Below are 23,010 nucleotides of genomic sequence, written 5' to 3' on the forward strand. Positions count from 1 at the left end.
TTGTAAATTTACAAAACAGAAAAAAACCCAAGAATCTAATTCGCTTTGAGTATAATTAGTAATCGACGGCTTGGAGTAAGAAGCTAGGCTCCAAGGTCGAATTGCATTTGATTCCAAGATTCTTTCCACCACAGTCAACGATGGCCCTTCTTCGTAACGTTGCTTATTCTCTCAGGACTCTGACCGAATCAAAGAATGTTGTTGTGGCTTTATATCACAAAAATGTAAGCTAATATCTATCTATTATTATTATAACCGATCGCCTTATTACCTTAACATATCTCAATGTTTTGAAGAACTGAAAAACACGGGGAACGTTTCTAAGTTTTTGTTTCGCTTTGGACGAATACTTCCTGTTTTAATTTTATTTAGACCTTGTAATGTTTATCTTTAAATATTTGTTATTCCATTTACTCTTCGTCTCCACAACACTGCATAATTACACGTAAAGAAAAACTAAACCAGTAATGTATTTCTTTACTACCCACAAGGGGCTAAACACAGAGGGGACAGACATAGGTATTAAGTCGATTACATCGACCCCAGTGCGTAAATGGTACTTAATTTATCGACCCCGAAAGGATGAAAGGCAAAGTTGACCCCGGCGGAATTTGAACTCAGAACGTAACGTAAACCAGTAATGGTCTGCATCGCATATAAAAACCAAGACTAGTACTTCGTAAAGCCAGATGAGTTGGTGTTTCATAACAAGTGAGATCTTATCTGCCCCTCCGGCCACTCGACTTTATATTAATTACGTCTCCGAAAACAGCTTCCACGCCGAGATGTCATCTTGCTTAATATTTTTTAAATGAAAGTATTACATAAGTAATTACATCATTCCTTAACATTTTAAGGCTAAATTAACGAAAGATCGCCAATTAAGTATTATATAACACCCCTAAATATTTTACCTCGTCATTATAGACGAGAGCTGAAATACAACGTAGTTCGGATCCTTCGGATATTTTTGTTGTTCGTTCATTTAACTAATGCGATCTTCATATTGCGTATCATCGACCAACATTTAATTTGTCTCATTATTCAAACAGTTCATTCTGGAACACCCTGTATGGTGTAGCATTGTTAGGTACTTCTGTTGCTCGAGTTAAAACTAGAATCAGAGGTCTTCTCGCCGTAAACATCCCATCTTTTTGTTAAGCATATTGTATATATTATCTAAAATGTATCTCTCCTTTATAGGCGTGGCTGTGTGGTTGAGAAGCTTGCTTTCCAACCATGTCGCCTTCGGTTCGGTCCCACTGTGCTGTACGTTGGACATTTCTCCTTCACTACAGCACCGTGTCGACCAAAGCGTCCGGTATTATATAATTGCCGTTACTGCGTAGAAGTATAAATTAGCACATATCACTCACATGTTATTATCATTTAATAAACAAACTTAAGTTCGTGTATGAAATTCGTGTCTTTTCTACTGCAGTTATTGCGTGTTTTCTTTTCACACTTACAGGAATCTTTATATATATATATATATATATATATATATATAATATATATATATATATGTAGGTCCCGGGTTGAGTCGGGGTTAACCACAGTAAATAAGGTACTCAATACATAGCAGAGTAAATTAATTTATTTTATAGAAGGAGCTTCTACAGGACTAGAACTGTTTCATTCAAATGAAATCATATATATATATATAACTTTCAATGTCGCTCCCGAGAAAGAGTACAAGTAATTACCCGATCCAGGACGGGTATTGCTGCTAGGATATCTATCTATCTATCTATATGTATATGGAAAGATCCCCCCCCCTCATTTTCTCTTTTTCGGATACGGAGATCCCGGGAAATTGCCAAAAATCGGAATTTTGAAATTTCCCCCTCCCAATTGCTTCATTTTTCTCTAAAACCATAACCCTAGGCCTAAAACCCTAACGCTATCACCTTAACACTAACCCTAACCCTAAGTAGAAAAGATTTTACTAAAATTTTTGGAGATTTATTTCAGACTCATAATCTCCGTATTTTTCCGCATATTTTGAAAAATAAATTTTGAAAACAGTTAAAAATGAAGAATTTAGGTGGGGATTAATTTCAAAATGCAAATTCGTATTCTCTGTAGTCGAAAAGTGTGATTTGTGTAGAAATAAAAAAGTTAAATGAAAAAAAAGGGGTGTTTTTACAAAAGGAAGTCTTGCCAAGTATATATATAAATATATATATATTTCTTTATATATGTTTATATATATGTATCTATCTATATATATAAAGATGAGAAAGTGTGTCTGTGTGAATCCCTAAAACTTGAGAACTGCACAACCAATTTCATTCAAATTTTACACATGCCTTACTTAAGGTCCATGTAGTGTCATAGGCCAAAATTTTTTTTAACTTCTCGCCTATTGCGAGCCCACAGCAATATCATATCTTCACTATTTCAGTATTATGTGTCAAAAGTGAAACAATAACATCTATATTGTAATGTCAGATACTTTCACTTTAATACTGAAACTATTAAAGTGAAACTATTATCTCACATATATACAGGCATACATACATATATGATTGATTGATTGATTGATTCTAGTTTCAGCTCATGAGCTGTGGCCATGCTGGGGCACCGCCATTTATACATATATATATTTTATATTATGTATGTATGTATATATATTGTGTGGTAAGTAGCTTGCTTACGAACCACATGGTTCTGGGTTCAGTTCCACTGCGTGACACCTTGGGCAAGTGTCTTCTACTATAGCCCCGGGCCGACCAAAGCCTTGTGAGTGGATTTGGTAGACGGAAACTGAAAGAAGCCCGTCATATATATGTATATATGTATGTATGTGTATATGTTTGTGTGTGTTTGTCTGGGACATAAATTGCAAAGTTATTTTACCAAAGTCTTAACTTTGTAAAAATTGAGACAAGGTCAATGTGTATCAGCAGAAATAAGGTAACAACAGGATGAGACATTGTATGATTATCAATCTATATGTTCTGTAACTCACCTGAGACAACCCCAGCTCTATGACACAAACTTTTTGTTTTAGTGTGATCTAAATTAAATCATCCTTTCATTAAACTTTCATATCAATTTCTGTTCTAAAAACCAGCTTAATAATCATGACAAAGTTATTTAACAAAATTCTTTATTGTTTCCAAAATTGATTGAAACAAAGTCATTTCATTTCAAAAGATAAATGGTGAGAAAAGGGTTAATCATCATCATCATCATCATCGTTTAACGTCTGTTATCCATGCTAGCATGGGTTGGACGGTTCGACCGGGGATCTGGGAAGCCAGAAGGCTGCACCAGGCTCCGGTCTTATCTGGCAATGTTTCTACAGCTGGATGCCCTTCCTAATGCCAACCACTCCGTGAGTGTAGTGGGTGCTTTTTACGTGCCACCTGCACTGGTGCCAAGTGAGGCTGGCATCGGCCACAGTCGGATTGGTGCATTTTACGTGCCACCGGCACGGAAGCCAGTCGAGGCAGTACTGGCTTCGGCCACGATTCAGATGGTGCTTTTTACATGCCACCGACACGGTTAAATACTTTATTTCTAAAAAGTGTTATGGCCTTTCTAAACATTCTGTGCACACCTATGAACTCATAACGTTCTCTCCACTCTCAGAAGTTTCTAGTACACAAGCTTACGACAGCACTCATCGATTGTACTAATGATTAACACCTTAGTATTATAATAACTACTAGCACTATGACCCGGCGTTGTCGGGTCTAGTGCTAGTCAAGCATATTTGGTCTTTCATGAAAATCCCTCTCTCTTGTCATTCACCTGGTCGAACTCGTTAATTATTCCCTATATTTCTCAAATCAAAAAAGCTTGCACGTTTGGTGTGATACATAACAAAGGGAGGGAAATGCAGAGTTTTAAAGAGTTATTTCTCTTGCTATGGTTTAATATCGACTTTTGTTACCTGAAACATAAGGGGTCGGATTATCGATTTTTTTTTTTTTTTTTTTTAATGGCTTTGTGGGGTGACTGGGGAAAGATGTGTGCGACCATCCTTGGACGGTTTTGAATGACCATAGAAAGTGCGTGCCCTCTAACTGATAAATTGTGGATTTGTATAAAGGACACGCACATAAACACACAGACATTTTGCCGTTTATATATATAGAGATAGCTGTTGGCGTTATTACCACCTCATCTGATAGTAACAGTTACATAACCACAATGATTCATTTTGTTGATAAATAAATCAATTTTCAGACAAGTGATTTGATGTCAGATTGTGTAGCCATTCAAAAACTCACAAAAAGAATTGTTGGCTTAAACATTTATTATTCGGTGTCAAAGCATTTGTCACACTCTACAACCTACTCGCAGTTCTGCTGTAAATTATTTGTTATTAACCTCTGTTTTATTTTTATTCATTAATTATTCATTTTAATTATTAGGTGATTGATCATTTCGAAAATCCCCGTAACGTTGGTTCACTTGATAAGAATGATAACAATACAGGTACAGGACTTGTTGGGGCCCCTGCTTGTGGGGATGTCATGAAATTACAGGTAAGTCTAGACAGAGTTGTTTCCCTTCGTTTTTATCTTTTCTTTTTCCTTTTATCCTTCTTATTTATTTCAGTCATTGTACTGCTGCCATGCTAGCATGGGTTGGACGATTTTTACTGAGGGCTGGCAAACCAGATGGCTGCACCAGGCTCTAATCTTGATCTGGCAGAGTTTCCACAGCTGGATGCTCTTCCTGACGCCAACCACTCCGGGGGATGTGCTAATAATAAGAATGTTAACTGCCATAATTATATGTAATACGAAGTAGCTATGTGTTTCCTCTACAGCAAGAGAGGCGCAGGAGTGGCTGTGTGGTAAGTAGCTTGCTTACCAACCACATGGTTCCGGGTTTGGTCCCACTGCGTGGCACCTTGGGCAAGTGTCTTCTACTATAGCCTTGGGTCAACCAAAGCCTTGTGAGTGGATTTGGTAGACGGAAACTGAAAGAAGCCTGTCGTATATATGTATATACATATATATATATATATGTATGTGTATATGTTTGTGTGTCTGTGTTTGTTCCCCCAGCATGGCTTGACAACCGATGCTGGTGTGTTTACGTCCACGTAACTTAGCAGTTCGGCAAAAGAGACCGATAGTATAAGTACTAGGCTTACAAAGAATATGTCCTGGGGTCGATTTGCTCAACTAAAGGCAGTGCCCCAGCATGGCCACAGTCATATGACTGAAACAAGTAAAGAGTGTTCCTGTCGCTCTGTCATACTTTTAGTCTCTCAACACCTGGCGTTAAGGTTTCTATTTCTTTGTCTTGCAAGTTTCATGGCAACTTCCACTACTTCTGATGCCAAGAAAAAAAATCGCTCAATACACTTTTATAAAGTGGTTGTTGCTAGGAAGGATATCCAGCCATAGAAACCATGCCAAAGCAGATTACGGAGCACCATGCGGTCGTCCAAGCTTGTCAGAGCCAGCATGGAAAACGTGTTAAAGTATAATAATGATGACGAATTAGTCTGAAAAAAAAACATGTTTGTTTTTTTTTAATTATTCCTCTTGTTTTAACATTTTCTCTCCAGATTAAAGTTGATGATAATGGGAAAATAGTTGATGCTAAATTTAAAACTTTCGGTTGCGGCTCAGCCATTGCCTCCAGTTCCCTTGCAACTGAATGGGTGAAAGGTAAATCGGTGAGTACCCACACGTTTTTTTTTTCTGCTAATAACGTTGAAATATTTCTTTTTCCTCTTAATTTTTTTTATTAGCTGGGTTACCGCTTTCAAAGGTTTCACTGGTTTGTCTTGTTCTTCTTTTCATTGACTTTTCAAGACAAGGAAAAGGCAGTCGACTCGAGTATAGAAGGGGACATAACCAAAAAATATCAAGGGAGGTAATCGGCGCAATTATTCTGCCAGTTTTATGTTGAAGCTGACCAGATCCGGCCTCTCACACCTACCCTGCGATGTCATTCTAAGAATAAACAATCACATCATAAAAATTTCGAATCTACGAGATAATGCACGATTAATCTAAAATAATATGAATAAACAATACATTTGACAGAGTAATCTGAATCCTAAAAGGTTAAATTAGTATCCCTGCATGTTAAAAGAGGCAACAAAATAGTTTGGATCTTTTCGGTTTGAACGGCAGTTTTTTCTAGCGGTGTCATATGAAATTGTCACCCATAATTATGACCCTAGTATTGATCTATTGCATTTGGTGTGGCTCACCGGCTTACCAGTTCCGGTCACACCCTCTAACCCATACCAGCATGGGAAGCAGACACTAAATGATTATTAGTATTATTGTTAATATTATTACTATTATTATTATTGTTATTATTATTATTGTGCTGGTGGCACGTAAAAAGCACCATCCGATCGTGGCCGTTGCCAGCCTCGCCTGGCCCCTGTGCTGGTGGCATGTAAAAAGCACCATTCGACCGTGACCGTTTGCCAGCCCCGTCTGGCACCTGTGCCAGTGGCACATAAAAAGCACCCACTACACTCATGGAGTGGTTGGTGTTAGGAAGGGCATCCAGCTGTAGAAACACTGCCAGATCAGACTGGGCCTGGTGCAGCCTTCTGGCTTCCCAGACCCCAGTTGAACTGTCCAACCCATGCTAGCATGGAAAGCGGACGCTAAATGATGATGATGATGATTGTTATTATTATTATTGTTGTTGTTATTGTTATTATTATTATTATTAACTTTCTTTTTCATGTTTCTGTTATAAAACTTTTAGGTCACTGAAGCTGCATCCATAAAGAACAGTGAGATAGCTAAAGAACTATGTCTTCCACCAGTAAAGCTACATTGTTCCAGTAAGTGAATTTTTAAAAAGTATTAGGGGTTGATAGAATAAGTACCAGTTGAGCATTGGGACCATTGAATGACCTTACTCTTTCCCCCACAGTTGCTGGCCTCCTACCAACATCTGAATGAATTATTATGTTCCATCAGAAACAGAACCAGATTTGATTGCAAAAAAAATAGATTTAACCCAGATTATTTAACCCTTTAGCATTCAAACTGGCCATATCCGGCCCAAATATTCTACTTGTTTTATGCCCAAATTGACCAGATCCAACCTTTCATACGTATCCCACAATGTGATTTTGAAAAATAAGCAATCACATTATTGAAATCTTGAAGCTATGAGACAGTGCATGGTTGATTCAAAACAATGTGAATAAATATGCATTACATTTGAAGGAGTAATCTGAATGCTAAAGGGTTAATGTCTGCTTTTCCATGCTAGGGAGGGCTGGATGGTTTGACATGAGCTGGGTAGCTGAAGAGCCACCCCGGTTTCCATGTCTGTGTTTGGCATGGTTTCTCAGGTTGGATGCCCTTCCTAACACTTTACAGAGTGTACTGAGTAGTTTTACACGGCACCAGCACGTGTGCTTTTACATGGCACCTGCATGGGTCCTTTTCATGTGGCACCAACACCTACCAGCCCACAAAATTAGGATCACTCTGCTGAAGAGGGATGCAGGGGACAGGCGTGTATGCAAGGACAACCATGGTTTTACTTAGCTTCACATGTATTCTCATGCACAGCAAACTGCTAGAAGCCTCAATCTCTTGTCATCCCCTGTGTGAGGCCCAACGTCTGAAGATCCTTTCTCACTACTTCGTCCCCACACTTTCCTGGGTCTACCCCTTGTGTTCCCTCCTTCCACAATTAGAGATTGGCACTTCTTGATGCAGTTGCTCTCATCCATAAACATTACCTAGATGTTTCTCTGTTTTTTAATATAAGCATCTAGCAGCTGTCTGCTGGTGTTGTTTTTGTTTGAGCAACATTATAAGAAGACATTCCATGTGACCATCATCATCATCATCATCGGTTAGCATCCGTTTTCCCTGCTAGCATGGATTGGACGGTTCTACTGGGGTCTGTGAAGCCAGAAGGCTTCATCAGGCCCAGTCAAATCTGGCAGTGTTTCTACGGCTGGATGCCCTTCCTAACGCCAACCACTCCGTGAGTGTAGTGGGTGCTTTTTACGTGCCGCCCGCACAGGTGCCAGACAGAGCTGGCAAACAGCCACGAACGGATGGTGCTTTTTATGTGCCACTGGCACGAGGGCCAGGCGAGGCTGGCAACAGACACGAAATGGGGCGGTGCTGGCAACGGTCGCGAAACAGAAGGTTCTCTTACTGGTAACACATCTGCAATTTCCATTGATCAATTTCGAATGTTTTTAAAATATTATATCTAAGTTTACATTCGCTGATCCTCATCACATTAAATTTTCCAGGCTTGCATGGGCATTCATTCTATGACCAGATGCCCTCCCTGTCACTAACCCTGACCTGTTTGTAATGTAATATTTTCCCGTGGTTAGACAAGGCCTTTGAAGAATTTTGGAAGTGAGTGGCAGTTATCATGTCAAGAAGACACACACACACACGTGTGTGTGATGAACATCTTTTAGTTTCTCTTTCTCAAATCCACTGACAAGACTTTTGTTGGCCAGGGGATTTAGTAGAGGACTCTAGCCCAAGGTGCTGTGCAGTGAGATTGAGCACAAAACCAGATGGTTGGGAAACAAATTTCTCAACCATACAGCCACGTCTGAGCCATAACCACAATATCCTTTTTGTTCAATCCCTTATTTGTGATCATCATCATCATCGTTTAACGTCCGATTTCCATGCTAGCATGGGTTGGACGATTTTGACTGAGGGCTGGCGAACCAGATGGCTGCACCAGGCTCCAATCTTGATCTGGCAGAGTTTCTACAGCTGGATGCCCTTCCTAACACCAACCACTCCGAGAGTGTAGTAGGTGCTTTTTACATGCCACCGGCATAGGGGCCAGTCAGGCGGTACTGGCAATGACCTCGCTCGAATCTTTTCACACATGCCACCAGCAGTGAAGTGACATTGGTTACGATCACGCTCAAATGGTGCCCTTTTACGTGCCACGGGTACGGAAGCCAGTTGGCTGCTCTGGCAACGATCATGCTCGGATAGTGCTCTTGGCACCCTGCTAGCACAGGCATAAGTGCCAGTAAGGCGACGCTGGTAACGATCACACTTGAATAGCCCCTCTGTCAACGATCACACTCGTATGGTGCTCTTTGCACCCGGCTAGCACAGATGCCAGTCATCGAATTGATTTTGATTTCACTTGCCTCAACAGGTCTTCGCAAGCAGAGTTTAGTGACCAAAGAAGGAAAAGGTACGCATAAGCGGGCTGGTTATGCTCCTTGCATAGGCCACAGGTTATGGTCTCATTTGCCTTGCTGGTCTTCTCAAGCACAGCATATTTCCAAAAGTCTCGGTCGCTAGTCTAACAACTTCCAACATGCTTCCTCTGCGATCACATTTTTACTCCTATTGGGTGGGGTTGATAATGATGGTGGTAATGATAATATAATAATAATGCTGTTTTTATGTTGTGACTGTAATTGTAACAGTTATCTGTATTTTCTGTTCTCCTTTTAGTGTTGGCTGAAGATGCAATCAAAGCAGCGTTAAATGATTACAAGCGAAAGAAGCAACAAGCAAATTCCTGAAATATTGTGGTATAAAGGAACAAAAACTGCTCTAAACTAGATTTTCCTGCCTTTGGTCTCACTAAGAATTATTTTAGCAGGACTTGTTGGTTTATAATTCTAATCCTTGCCTATGCCTAGCAGATCACTTCTGATCCTTTGACTTTTTACAATGAATGTTTGACTTGTGGATGGAGCCAACATATCATTAATAAAATTATATATTTTAATGAGCTTTTAAATATTAAATATTCACACAGCTGTGTGTCTGATGATGGTGGTGGTGGTTTTAAATGGACTGAAGAAAATTGAAGCATCTTTTTTTTTAAATAAAATAGGACATGCAATCAAGTATGTATTTATCCAATTATACATTCAAGTAGCTGTGCATTCAAATATACAGTAAGACTTTCCAGTTCCTGTGTATTTGAGTATATAATAGGACACTAAAACAATTATTGAAGCAGTTTTATATATATATATATATAAACGAAAATGAGATGACATAGGACAAAACAATTGTGTTATGGACTTCATTTGCTTACAGCTGTTTCGGCTATAAGATGCAGTGTACTCATAGTTGAGTACCAGAATAAAACCTTACAGCTCCATTGGAGCCTCAAATATGAAGTGCAATTTATTTGAGAAAACAATTACATTTGTGCCTATATATATAAGGCATTGCCAATGAGAAAATCAATACAAATGTTTATAAAAAAGTGTTTATCCAAAAGTTAATTAGATCTAATAGTAGTAATATAGGTGTGTGTGTGTGTGTATATATATATATAATGGGAAAGTTTACGAAAATAAACAAAAGACGAAGGCAGGTGGAGTACAAACAAACAAATGTATTAGTATATCGCTCAGGAATAGAAATAGAAAATGTCTTTTACGTTTCGAGCCTACGTTCTTCGACAGAAAGATACACAGAAAAAAACAAGGAGAGAAAAAATGCATGTATGGCGTCCTGACCATATATATATATATATAGGTGTGTGTGTGTGTATGTATATATATATATATAAAATATGAATTAAGAGATAAAACCACTATTTTATAAAACCACTGGTTTTATCTCTAATTCATATTTTATATATTTATACTGTGAAATTTGATTTAATAGTAAATCTAATTTTTTCCCTGTAAGTTTGGAGCCATACTCCCTAATATTATTATTATTATTATTATATATATACATATATATATATATATATATACAAGTAATGCAAAAATACATGATGGAGGATATATCAAACTTTCAATAATTATTTAATATATCAATGGCCAAACTTTTTATCATAAAATACAGAAGAAGAGTGTTTATAATTATGAACAAGTTACAATTATAACTGAGTTTCAAAAACACATGTTTAGAAATAGCAGTCAAAACTGCTATAAAAACGCTATTATCACTCATATTATTTCTCTTCCAGATAAAAGCTGCAGGCACCATGACGTATAGAATCCACAACTTAAATCCATTTATTTTTAAGTTGTGGATTCTATATGTCATGTTACCCACAGACGGTTTTTATCGTGAGGAGAAATAATACGAGTGATAATAGTGGCTTTATAGCAGTTTTGACTGCTATTTCTAAACATGTGTTTTTGAAACCCTCTTAGTTATAACTTAGTTCATAATTATAAACATACTTCTTATATATATATATATATATATATATACACACACACACACATGTATGCATGCACTCAAAAACACCACAATTTTTTTTTGTAAATAAATTGCACTTCATGTTTGAAGCTCTGATGAAGCTATGAGTCTTATTGCAGAAACGGCTGTTAGCTAATGAAGTTCATAACTTAATCGTTTTGTCCTTTGTCATCTCATTTTCTTATTACCACTCCGTACTTATCTAACACTTTGCTCAGGAGCATAAGTATATTCAGTTCTACACTGGGTTATTAGTCTCACAATGCCTAAGCAATATATATATATAAGTTCATAGTAGAAAACTGAAAGAATTATGCATCCGCATAATAGGACATTCAAAGACATGTATTTATACAAATGGACTATGAAACAATTGTATGTATATACATTAGAAAATTGAAACAAATATATGATAGGGGTTATATACATAACTATTGTGTTTAAATATACAATAGGGCATTTAAACGTGTATTTACATATATAATACAACATCCAAGCATGTGTATATTTAAATATATACTAAGATATTCGAATATCTGTATTTTAATTATACAATAGGACATCTATGTCTTTCTTTTAAATGTGAAATAGGACATCCAGGTATGTGTATTTTTAGAATATTAAATAGGATCTTTAAGTCTCAATATATTTAGATATGAAATAGGACATTTGAGCATATGCTTATTTAGATATATGATTGGACATCCAAACGTCTGTATGTCTGATGTAAAATAAAACCTGAGCATCTGTATATTTTATATCGAATAAAGCCTTGTTTCGTTATTTTTTAATGTTTTGTTTGTTTGTTCCAAACCTTCAACTTATAAAGTAGAAGTTTTCACAGGTTCAATTGTTTTGAGCTGATGATAAACAGTGATGCAGCACGAAGTTTTGTCAGTGAACAGGTCGCGGTCTGAAAGCGACGAAAATATTTTGACAAATTAAATTTAAATGTTGAAGTGAACCTAACGGTTTTGTGTGTTTCTTAAATGGCTTATAAACACCTTCTACGCTGCAATTGTTTTCGTTCCAGCACACGATCTCAGATCAGGTCACTTGCTATGCAAATATATCTCCATAATACATATATATATAAACAATTGCAGCATGGAAGATATTTATAAGCCATTTAAGAAACACACAAAAATCAGTCAGTGAACAGGTCGCGGTCTCAAAGCGATGAAAATATTTTGACAAATTAAATTTAAATGTCGAAGTAAACCTAACGGTTTTTATGTGTTTCTTAAATGGCTTATAAACACCTTCTACGTTGCAATTGTTTTCGTTCCAGCACACGATCTCAGATCAGGTCACTTGCTATGCAAGTACATCTCCGTAAAATATATATATATATAAACAATTGCAGCGTGGAAGATGTTTATAAGCTATTTAAGAAACACAAAAACAGGTCGCGGTCTCAAAGCGATGAAAATATTTTGACAAATTAAATTTAAATGTTGAAGTGAACCTAACGGTTTTTGTGTTTCTTAAATGGCTTATAAACACCTTCTACGTTGCAATTGTTTTCGTTCCAGCACATGATCTCAGATCAGGTCACTTGCTATGCAAGTACATCTCCGTAATATATATATATATATATAAACAATTGCAGCATGGAAGATGTTTATAAGCCATTTAAGAAACACACAAAAAACGGTCAGTGAACAGGTCGCGGTCTCAAAGCGATGAAAATATTTTGACAAATTAAATTAAAATGTTGAAGTGAATCTAAGGGCTTTTGTGTGTTTCTTAAATGGCTTATAAACACCTTCCACGTTGCAATTGTTTTCGTTCCAGCACACGATCTCAGATCAAGTCACTCACTATGCAAGTACATCTCCGAAAAACAGTTAGTCCACTGGAAATGACACGCTGATTTGCTGTAGACTTGTAACTCTGACGTATTTTATTCTGGACACTAGTGTTTTGAGTTCAAATCCCACCATGGTTGACTTTGCATTTTATCCTTTCAGGGGGTCAATATAATGTACCAGTCAAGAGCAATGAGCTGACAGAAATATTAGAATATCAGATGGGGACACATAAAAGCACCCATTACACTCTCGGAGTGGTTGGTGTTAGGAAGGGCATCCAGCCATAGAAACCATGACAAATCAGACCTGAGTCTGGTGTAGCTTGCCAACCCCGGTCAAACCATCCAAGCCATGCCAGCATGGACAACAGATGCTAAATGATGATGATGATGATGTCTTGTGATATTTGTACTGGCTCTTTGTTCTCTGAGTTCAAAATCCACCGTAGCCTGTTTGTGTGGTACCCTTTACCTACTCCTTTACTCTTTTACTTGTTTCAGTCATCTGACTGCGGCCATGCTGGAGCACCGCCTTTAATCGAGCAACTCGACCCCAGGACTTATTCTTTTGTAAGCCCAGTACTTATTCTATTGGTCTCTTTTGCCAAACCGCTAAGTAACGGGGACATAAACACACCAGCATCGGTTGTCAAGCAATGCTAGGGGGACAAACACACATGCATATATATATATATATACATATATATGATGGGCTTCTTTCAGTTTCCGTCTACCAAATCCACTCACAAGGCTTTGGTCGGCCCGAGGCTATAGTAGAAGACACTTACCCAAGGTGCCACGCAGTGGGACTGAACCTGGAACCATGTGGTTGGTAAACAAGCTACTTACCACACAGCCACTCCTGCACCTAGTTTATTTTCAGAGTTATTGGTGGTGTATCTGGGGTTTTAACTCTTATTTCTAGCAGGTACATGCTGTCTGTGCCCTTTTCATAAATATAAATTTTAATTCTATAACTATCTAACACTTTTTAATGCCTGCAACCACCTATATTATTATTATTATTATTATTATTATCATCATTATTATTTATATTTACTGCAACTGATGATAATAACAATAATAATAAGTATATAAATATTCTCATTTGAATATTTACTCATTAATATATTTACATTGAAGCTGTTTTGGTTTTACTCAAAACAATTCAGAAAGCGGGCAGACTCCAACATAACAAGTTTGAATTTTTTCAGTTGGCAAGTCTTTCTGATGAGAGTTGAGAAAACAACAGTATTTGGGCGAATGATATAATGCTATATGTTTTTTTTATTTTTATCTAGTTTCAGCTCACAAGCTGTGGCCATGCTGGGGCACCGCCATTTGGTGTTGCTACCTGATTTTACTTCACGAATGCTTTTTAGCAACTGCCATTTGGTGCATGAGAAAGTTCGATGCAGCTGCCCTCATCTGCACCTCCTGCTGTGAAGTTGGTTCATCTGGGACACCTGACAAGAAGAGATCCAGTTTTATTTTAAAGACATCTGCATCCACCCCATGCAGGTCTCTTAGGTTCTTCGGGAGGATATTGAAGAGCTGTGGGCCTCGGAAGCCCAGGCTATCACAGTATCTCGTCCTACATCTTGATGCCAAATTTGGAGTCCTTGGCACTATGCAGTGGCACCCAGTTCTGGCATTTGTGTAACTCTCGATGCCAAAGTTTGGATAATCTGGCATTTGGATAATCTTGTATCATGATTTTGAATACCGGCGAAAAATCCTCAAAAGATACTAAATGATCTTTTGCCATTGGTCTGCATCCACACATATACAGACTGAAATGACTTCAGCTCCCATGACTTCAGGAAACATTTTTTCACGCTGAGAGTTGCTGAAGCATGGAACAAACTGCCGGCATCAGGTGTTAGTTGTCGGAGCACTGCATCCTTCAAAACTTCCATGCTTCCTGAGATTCGCCAACACTACACCTGATTTTCTCCCCTCCATACACACACAAGCATGTATCTGACTCATACATTGTTCGCTTTCCAGACATTTGTACATTACTGCATGTACTTTATATGCACTTTCTGACAAGCTGTGGTGCACCTGAGCACTGTATACAATAATTTCATTATTATTATTATATTTGTGTTGGTGTCTGTTTCTTTACAATTAAGCCAAGCAAAGTCAAACAACTGCATGCAAAACAACAATGTAAAAAAAAATGAAGAGAGGATTAAAAAAAAGAAACATTAATATTATTGTTATTAATATTATTATTATTTATATTGTTTGTTGAAATCATTGTATAAATTACATTTATATATATAATATATATAATATATATATATATATATATATATATATATATATATAGCTTTATGGCATGCACACATTTGTAAAATATATATTCACATTGTAAAAAAAGTTACAGGAAGAAAGAAAATATGAGCTTTATTTTATATTTTGTACAAGGACTGGCTATTTACATACAACATCACTTCTCTTCTCATTTCAACAATGAAATATTTAGCATAACTTCATACCCATGTATACATGTATGCATCTATCTATCAACACACGCGCGCACACACACACACACGTGTGTGTGTGTGTGTCTGTCTATCAATATACATGTGAGAGTATGTATGTATAAATGCATGCATGCATCATCATCACCATTTTATGTTTTTCCAATATTATAGAGGATGTATGTGTATACATGTATGTATGTATGTGTGTGTGTGTGTGTGTGTGTGTGTGTATATCATCATCATCATCATCGTTTAATGTCCATGGAAACGCATGTAGCTATGTATTAAATATTTATAAATTCCATCCTAGAATTATTATTATTATTACTATTATTATTATTATTGTTGTTATTATTATTATTATTCTATGTTTGACTTTTGATTTACATTTGCACAAGCTGGCTCCAAATCTTACCCAGAGACCTCAAGAGACAACAAGTTGGAAGTTTGTGTTGGTGTTATGCCTAGGGTGCCATATATTTGGTTTTGTACTTAATGTTGTACTAGTGAATGTCTAATAAAAACCATACGAAAATTATGTTTGTTTTAAAACTTGAGATTACATAGAAAGCATTTTGCGTAGGATATTATCATTATTATGGTTGAGTAAGTCTCTTGCCATTCAGAGTTTCGCCTGTGCATGCACAGGGTCTGCAAACATGTATGTGTGTTTATGTGTAGAATTTTGTCTTTTTCCTTATTATAAGGAAAAGGTTGCCAGGAGCTTCAAAGCTTTCAGAGCCGACACACAACAATTTTATAGTCATTCACTATCAAGTTGTTTTCCTTGAAAAAAATATGAGACTTAAATATATTGATTGATTCTTTAATTAAAGCACAATAATATATAAAAACATGTGCTGGAAAGCATGACCTGTTACCATAAGGGTGTGTGCATGGTAGAAATTTGCATACAGTGTATATAAGGGCTTGCAATTTTCTTCATGTATTTTTGCTTATAATACTGAGGAAGTGAGCCACCAGCTTATGTAATAACAGCAATCAGCTTCTTGAAATACGTGTACATTATATAAAGCATAAGGTATCAGTTACATTTCCTGTATTCTTTATATATATATATACACACATTATCTGCTATGTGTGATATATATTATATGAGATTCTTCCATTGTTTTATTTTATTCACATAGACATTTTGTTATCATACCTCAAACTAATTAATTTCAAATTTCTTAGTGGAAAATAACTTACTTTTTTCTTTTTAGGTAAGTTGACACATGTATACTGAAGCATACATACATAAAAACACGTGTGTATGTATGTATATTTATATATAGATATATATATATAGGCATAGGCGTGGCTGTGTGGTAAGAAGCTTGCCTCCCAACCACATGGTTCTATGTTCAGTTTCACTGCATGGCATCTTGGGCAAGTGTCTTTTTACTATAGCCTCAGGCCGACCAAAGCCTTGTGAGTGGATCTGATAGATGGAAACTGGAAGAAGCCCATCATATATATATATATATATATATATATATATATATATATACACACATATATTTGTGTGTGAGTGTTTGTCCCCCCCACCATCGCTTGACAACTGAGGCTGGTGAGTTTATGTCCCCTTTAACTTAGCAATTTGGCAAAAGAGACCAATAGAATAAGTACTAGGCTTACAAAGATTAAGTCATAGGATCGATTTCTTTGAATAACACCCTTTAAGGCAGTGCTCCAGTTAAATGACTGAAACAAGTAAAAGAATAAAGGAATAAAAGAATATATAATGTGTTTGTGAAGAATGCTCACACACACACTCTATATATGTGTATATATGTCCAACTGTAAATGTGTTAACCTGTGGTCCTGTGATGGACTGGTATCTTGTTTAGGGGGAATTCTGTGATCTGGGTTCCTTATATGCCATAGGCCTGCCAGCCTAGCCACTGGAGTGGCCTCATTCAAAAACTACAACAATGCAAAGAAACACGTTGGATGTTGTTATACACCACTGATCACAATGCCTGGTTGATACAGTGATATAGATACGCACAAAGCACCTTTGTCAATGGAATCAAAACACCGGACAAAGAAGAATTTCAAGGTAGCTTTGATGGTACACACACCTGGCTTCTCATGAACAATCCCAAATAGAAAATCTATGGATGCATTTCTGCCCATCTCTACTATTGTTGCTGAATGCAGAGTAGGATGTCACCTGCTGCTGCCATGCTGAACAACAGACCATATCAGATGTTATATTTTGGAGGCTTTGGAACTCTAATAGAGCGTGAAGACTTCTCAATTACACTGATGATCTCTCAACACACACCATGGAATTGAGGATCTACCGAAGCTGATGAACGACAGAGATTCCAGGCATGGCACAACAGCTGCTTGAAGATGCGTGTGTATGTGTGCTGGTTTTAGAATAGATACACTGCATCTTAATTGCTAGAAAGGTTGGTGATAAGAAGAGCATCCAACTATATAACACTACCTCAGCAAATCCATCCGACCTCTACCGGCACGGAAAAGTAGACATAAAACAATGACAATGATGATGATGACATACATATTTTACAAATATGTGATACATATATTATTTTTCTGGGGTTTTTTTTTTGCTTTTAGTTGTATGTATGTATGAATGTGTAGCATGTGTTGTATAACTGAATATTTTCAAAATAGAGGCAGAGAGAAGTAAGGGAAAGAGGGGGGTGTATCAACAGGCTTTCATCAAAACCTTGAGATATATATATATATATATATATAACTGTAATGCTGATTATTTTTTTTCTTTGTTATAGCTCCAATAAATTTAGACATTTCACAGAAACTGGATTTAATATGGGTAGGATCAGGGTACTTTATTCAAGAGGATGGTCTTTCTTTCTTTCTATAAATGTGCTGGCTATTTTTGTGTTGGTTTTTCTTTCATTCTTTTCGGTTACTGTTTAGAGGCAGCATCACAGGGAAAGTCAGTTTGAGATGAAGTGAGGAAAATATTCAAGATGAACTGGGGGAGGGGGGTTTAGAGGGAAGAAAGAGGGAGCAATAGACTGAGGGAGTAGGCAGCCAGAGAGAGTGGGAGAAAAGGAGGGAGACAGATAGGAAAACACACAGGGTTATCTGATAATGAGTGGTGGGGGGTATAAGCTTGGGTGGGAGTGAGGGTGGACAAATTAATTGGGTTTCCTTAATGACTCAAGATGGACAGGGCTGTATAATGAAATCAATTATCTTTTGAAAATAATTCATATATTATATATATATATATTATATATTATGTATATATATATATATTATATATATATCTAATATTTCAAAAATATAAGGGAACAAACCTGTTGAAATATGTTCACTTCATGTTTTGTTTTCTTCTACTTTGTTTAGAAAAACTTGTTTTCCTCCCGTTGTCTCTTAAACTTTAAATGTTCTTGAACCTTCCCTCTCTTTCTCTCTGAATATCTCTCAGTTGCTTTTAGTTTCAGATATTTCAACAACAATAAAAAATATTTGCTGTCATCATGAAGGCATATATATATATATAGATATAGTAGGCTTGGCTATATAAATATATCATCCAGTATATATCATCATGGGCAGGTTGATGATATATAAATATATATATACACACACACAGGGTGTCTAGAAAGTCTTGCCCAGTTTTTATTTCATTGTACATCGTTTCATCCATAATCATTATTCATCATTGTTCTATACAATAAAATTAACTGAATAACCTACAATAGATTTCAAAATAAGAATCGGGTGAAACTTTTTAGATACCCTGTATATAGCAAGCGGAACCTTAGTGGTGGTAAATACCCAAGCGAGGTGTATACCAAAGGCAACTCTTCAGGTCAAGAGTATCTTGGACTAAATGAAGCTTACTTTGTTGTTAGTAAGTCCATGTTAACACATGTAGGAATTCAATCAGTGTGTTAACATGGGCCTCCTAATGACAAAGTATACTACATTCAATCAAGATACCCTTGGCTTGGAGAGTAGCCTGCAGGATACACTTCGCTTGGATATTTACCACTTCCAAGGTTCCACTATATACACACACACACACATATTGTAGATCTGTCTATACAAAATATTGCCACCTTTCTATAAGATATAGAACCCAGTGTTATATATATATATATATATATATTTAATAGGCCTATCTATATATATATATATATATATATATATATATATATATATATTATCCAACTGTTTATATTATATAAATATATTAGAGGCCTATCTATATGAAAATATCATCCAGCTGTCTATATAAATATATTGTATGCCTATCTATATAAATGTTATTCTTCAGTGCTCTATATAAATATATTGTAGAACTGTGTGTATATAAATATATTATCCAGCTCTCTATATAAATATACTGTAGGCCTGTCCTTATGAAAATATTATCCAACTGTCTATATAAATATATTCCACATGTCTATATAAATATATGATAAACTTGACTATAGAAATATGTCAGTTATGAGTATAGATATATAAATTGCCATATATATCTGTATAAATGCAACTATAGAAATATATTACTATCCAGTCCGCACTGTTTTATATATATCTGTTTATATATATATATATATATATATATATATATATATATATATATGATATATATATATATATATATTATATATATATATATAATATATATCCCTTTATAAATTTATCACAGACCAATCTGTAGAAATATATATATATATATATGTATATATATATATGTATGTATATATATATATATATATAATATATATATATATATATATATATATATATATATATATATGTACATACATATATATATATATATGTACGTACATACATACATATATATATATATACACATACACACTTCTAACCTTTCTACAAGTATTTATTGCATATATGTCTGTAGAAATATATTATAGACATTTGCATATAAATATTTATTCCATGTGTCTTAAAAAGACTAAAAAAGTTTTTTTTTAAAAACTGCTTGGAACATTATTTTTACAGTTTGTTTTTTCTAATTGACAAAAGGTGGGGTTTTTTTTATGGGAGTTGGGTATTTTTTTTTTTAATATTATTTTATTATTATCATTATTATCTTTATTTTAATGCTGCAAATATTGCAGACATGGAGAGAGGAAAACTGAACTTTCAGAGAACTGGCAAGGAACATAGTTAGTTAAGACCAGAACATTTTCATTTTCATTTTTTTTTTTTCAGAGCGACATGATTTCTTGGTTCTGCATCAGTCAACAAAAAACCAAGTGGATGGAAAATTTTTCATTCAGAGTTTTGGTCATCAATGAAAAAAAAAAAATAATAAAACCCTAAAAAAAGGTCCAGGTTTCATAAACATCATACTGAGGAACCAGTATCTTTGAGAAGACCCATCAATATTCCAGCTTCCTTGATCTGAAAATATAATAGGGAAAAAAATTAAAGACATTTTATTTATTTTGAATTATCTAAAAATTACCATATTTTCTGGTAAACAAATTGGATTTTTTAGACTAAAGTTTACATCCCACCAAAAAACCAAAAAAACATAGAGTGACTTATACACCAAGATGAATTTGGAGGGCCAAAAATTCCATGTGAAACACAGCAAGATTTGGAAAGATGCTGATGAAGTTTGAACGTTTACACTACATTAAATATGTAGTATAAACATTCATATGTCATATAACATGTCATTTTGTGCACCAGAGAATACAGTAAAACAAATGATAGTCAAATGTAACAAATATTTAGAACACCAGGAACAGTCAGTTTGATAAAGTAAGGCATCATATTTTATGGTGTTGGTCATGGTGATGGTGGTGGTTTATGGCTTTGTGAGAGAAGAAGGGAGGGTGGCACCCAGGACCTTTTTACAGGGTCACTGAGGCTGGTGTAAGGGAAAAAAGAAGAGGGAAGTTGTCCTCAGATTGTATATCTGGTTTTTTGAGTTCTTGTACCAGATTTGACTTTGCTAAAAGCACCCAAAGTCCATCCCCTCCTCACCGTGGTGGGGACACTGGTAACAGGTAGTGTCAGAGCTATGCCGTCGGGAACTTCAGTTCCTGGTAGGGCCACCCAAGGCGGATTGGTCTGACACCGAGTGGTATTAGGGCCACAACCCGGCAGACGGGGCTCTGCTGAAAATCCTCGGAGTGTCTGTTTCGGCAACCGGTGGCTCCTCGGTCATTCTGTCCCTACGTCTGCAGACAATCTGCGGCAAACAGGATGTCTCTACATGCAGGATTGTTGGGGACCGCTTGTGAAATTCATATTCCCACAAAACTTCTTCCACCGCCATGCTTCGAGGGTGGTGGAAGAAGCTGACTCAACCCACCCAGGGTGAATGTCACCATAAGTACAAGTACCCAAGGGCTTGATGGTGGTGTTGTGAGGCAGTAGTGTTGAAATGAATGGTGGATTAAGTCTACCACCTAAAGTTGTAGTGGTAGTAATGATGAAGGTGGTGAAACTAAGAAGCTTTAGAGAATGCAGTACTGTGTTATTAGAAATAATGTTAGGTGTTGTGGTGAGCAGAACCATGTCTTAGCCACTACTTGCTCCAAGGCCCACTCTGATCTGGAGTAGTATCACCTGTTAGGGAGTCTCAGGTATGAGTTAATTAGCATGTTATGGAAGAAACTCTAAGCACAAACCCTCACTGCTTTGTTAGTGCCTTGGGAAAGGAAATGACAAGGGGAGTCAACCTCAACAACAAATCGAAGAGTGGAGTGCCCCAGGCAATCTGTTGCCTTCTTCAATAGCCTTCTAGTAACTCAAGGTAGGCAGTGCTCTACAGCCTTGTAAAGCACTTCACCTTGGAGAAGGCTATTCCAATGTAAAACCTACAACTTGCAGGTTACTGCAGCTTTCTTAGCTCACTGAGCTGCTGTGGTCAGACCTTCAAGTTTAAAGAGTGGGATAGGGTTGCATGGAGTGACTCATATTTTAAAACTACAAAGCACAGGCAGGAAGAAAAGCCCTGCAGTGATGGAGAAGAGAAGTGAACAAGACAGGTAGTGGATGGTACTGGGCAGTCCTTGTCAAATTCTGCATGCAGGTGCTCTTCTTCTTCCTCTTCTTCCTGATCTTTGGACACAAACTACTACCGTCATCAGCATGGTGGCAAAAAGAGGGAGAGTTTTTAGTGTTGCATGGAGTGGAGTGAAGTGAGAGACTTAAGTGGAGTAAAGTCATATTTGAATAGAGTGATGCTTATGTGGAGTGAAGGTTCATAATTAAACAAAAAAAAAATTTGAAGTGGATTTTTTTTGTTTGCTTATTTGAGAGCTAAGTAAAGAAAAATTAAATTTTATATAAAAATTTAAAAAAAAACGAATAAAATACCTGTCGAACATCTTCCGAGCAATCCTTTTTTGCTTGCTGGAGTAGATCCGATTGTCCGCGTAACATCCGTACGTTCCAGGCGAAATGTTCAATTGCCTAAAACACAACAAACAAGGATCCAGAAGTAAGAACAGAGAGAGAGAGAGAGAGATGGGTTGAAGGCTTTTAGCTATCTTGACTGACAAATGGATAGTTATTCTGAATTTAAAATCTACTTCTTTTCATT

General features: G+C 36.4%; 2 protein-coding genes across 5 annotated transcripts in view; one reads left to right on the forward strand and one right to left on the reverse strand.

Moving 5' to 3' along the window:
• The first annotated feature begins 67 nt into the window (after positions 1–67).
• LOC118767593 (iron-sulfur cluster assembly scaffold protein IscU-like) lies at positions 68–10,305 on the forward strand. The gene is made up of 5 exons (XM_036512402.1): positions 68–224; positions 4,389–4,502; positions 5,540–5,650; positions 6,709–6,787; positions 9,423–10,305. The coding sequence occupies exons 1-5, from the start codon at positions 141–143 to the stop codon at positions 9,491–9,493; spliced, it is 459 nt and encodes a 152-aa protein (XP_036368295.1). The 5' UTR covers positions 68–140; the 3' UTR covers positions 9,494–10,305.
• Positions 10,306–20,501: 10,196 nt separating this feature from the next.
• Positions 20,502–23,010, reverse strand: part of LOC115223412 (inactive phospholipase C-like protein 1) — a 109,171-nt gene continuing 106,662 nt past the window's right edge. For all 4 annotated transcript variants that reach the window (XM_036512399.1, XM_036512400.1, XM_029793928.2 and 1 more), the window contains 2 exons: positions 22,785–22,880; positions 20,502–20,852 (listed from right to left, as the gene is read on the reverse strand). In XM_036512399.1, coding sequence (XP_036368292.1) covers positions 20,796–20,852; positions 22,785–22,880 — 153 coding nt within the window. In that variant the 3' untranslated portion in view covers positions 20,502–20,795. The remainder of the gene's footprint in view (positions 20,853–22,784; positions 22,881–23,010) is intronic.

Source organism: Octopus sinensis, linkage group LG23, assembly GCF_006345805.1.
Source record: "Octopus sinensis linkage group LG23, ASM634580v1, whole genome shotgun sequence".
In the NCBI taxonomy this organism is placed as follows: Eukaryota; Metazoa; Mollusca; class Cephalopoda; order Octopoda; family Octopodidae; genus Octopus; species Octopus sinensis.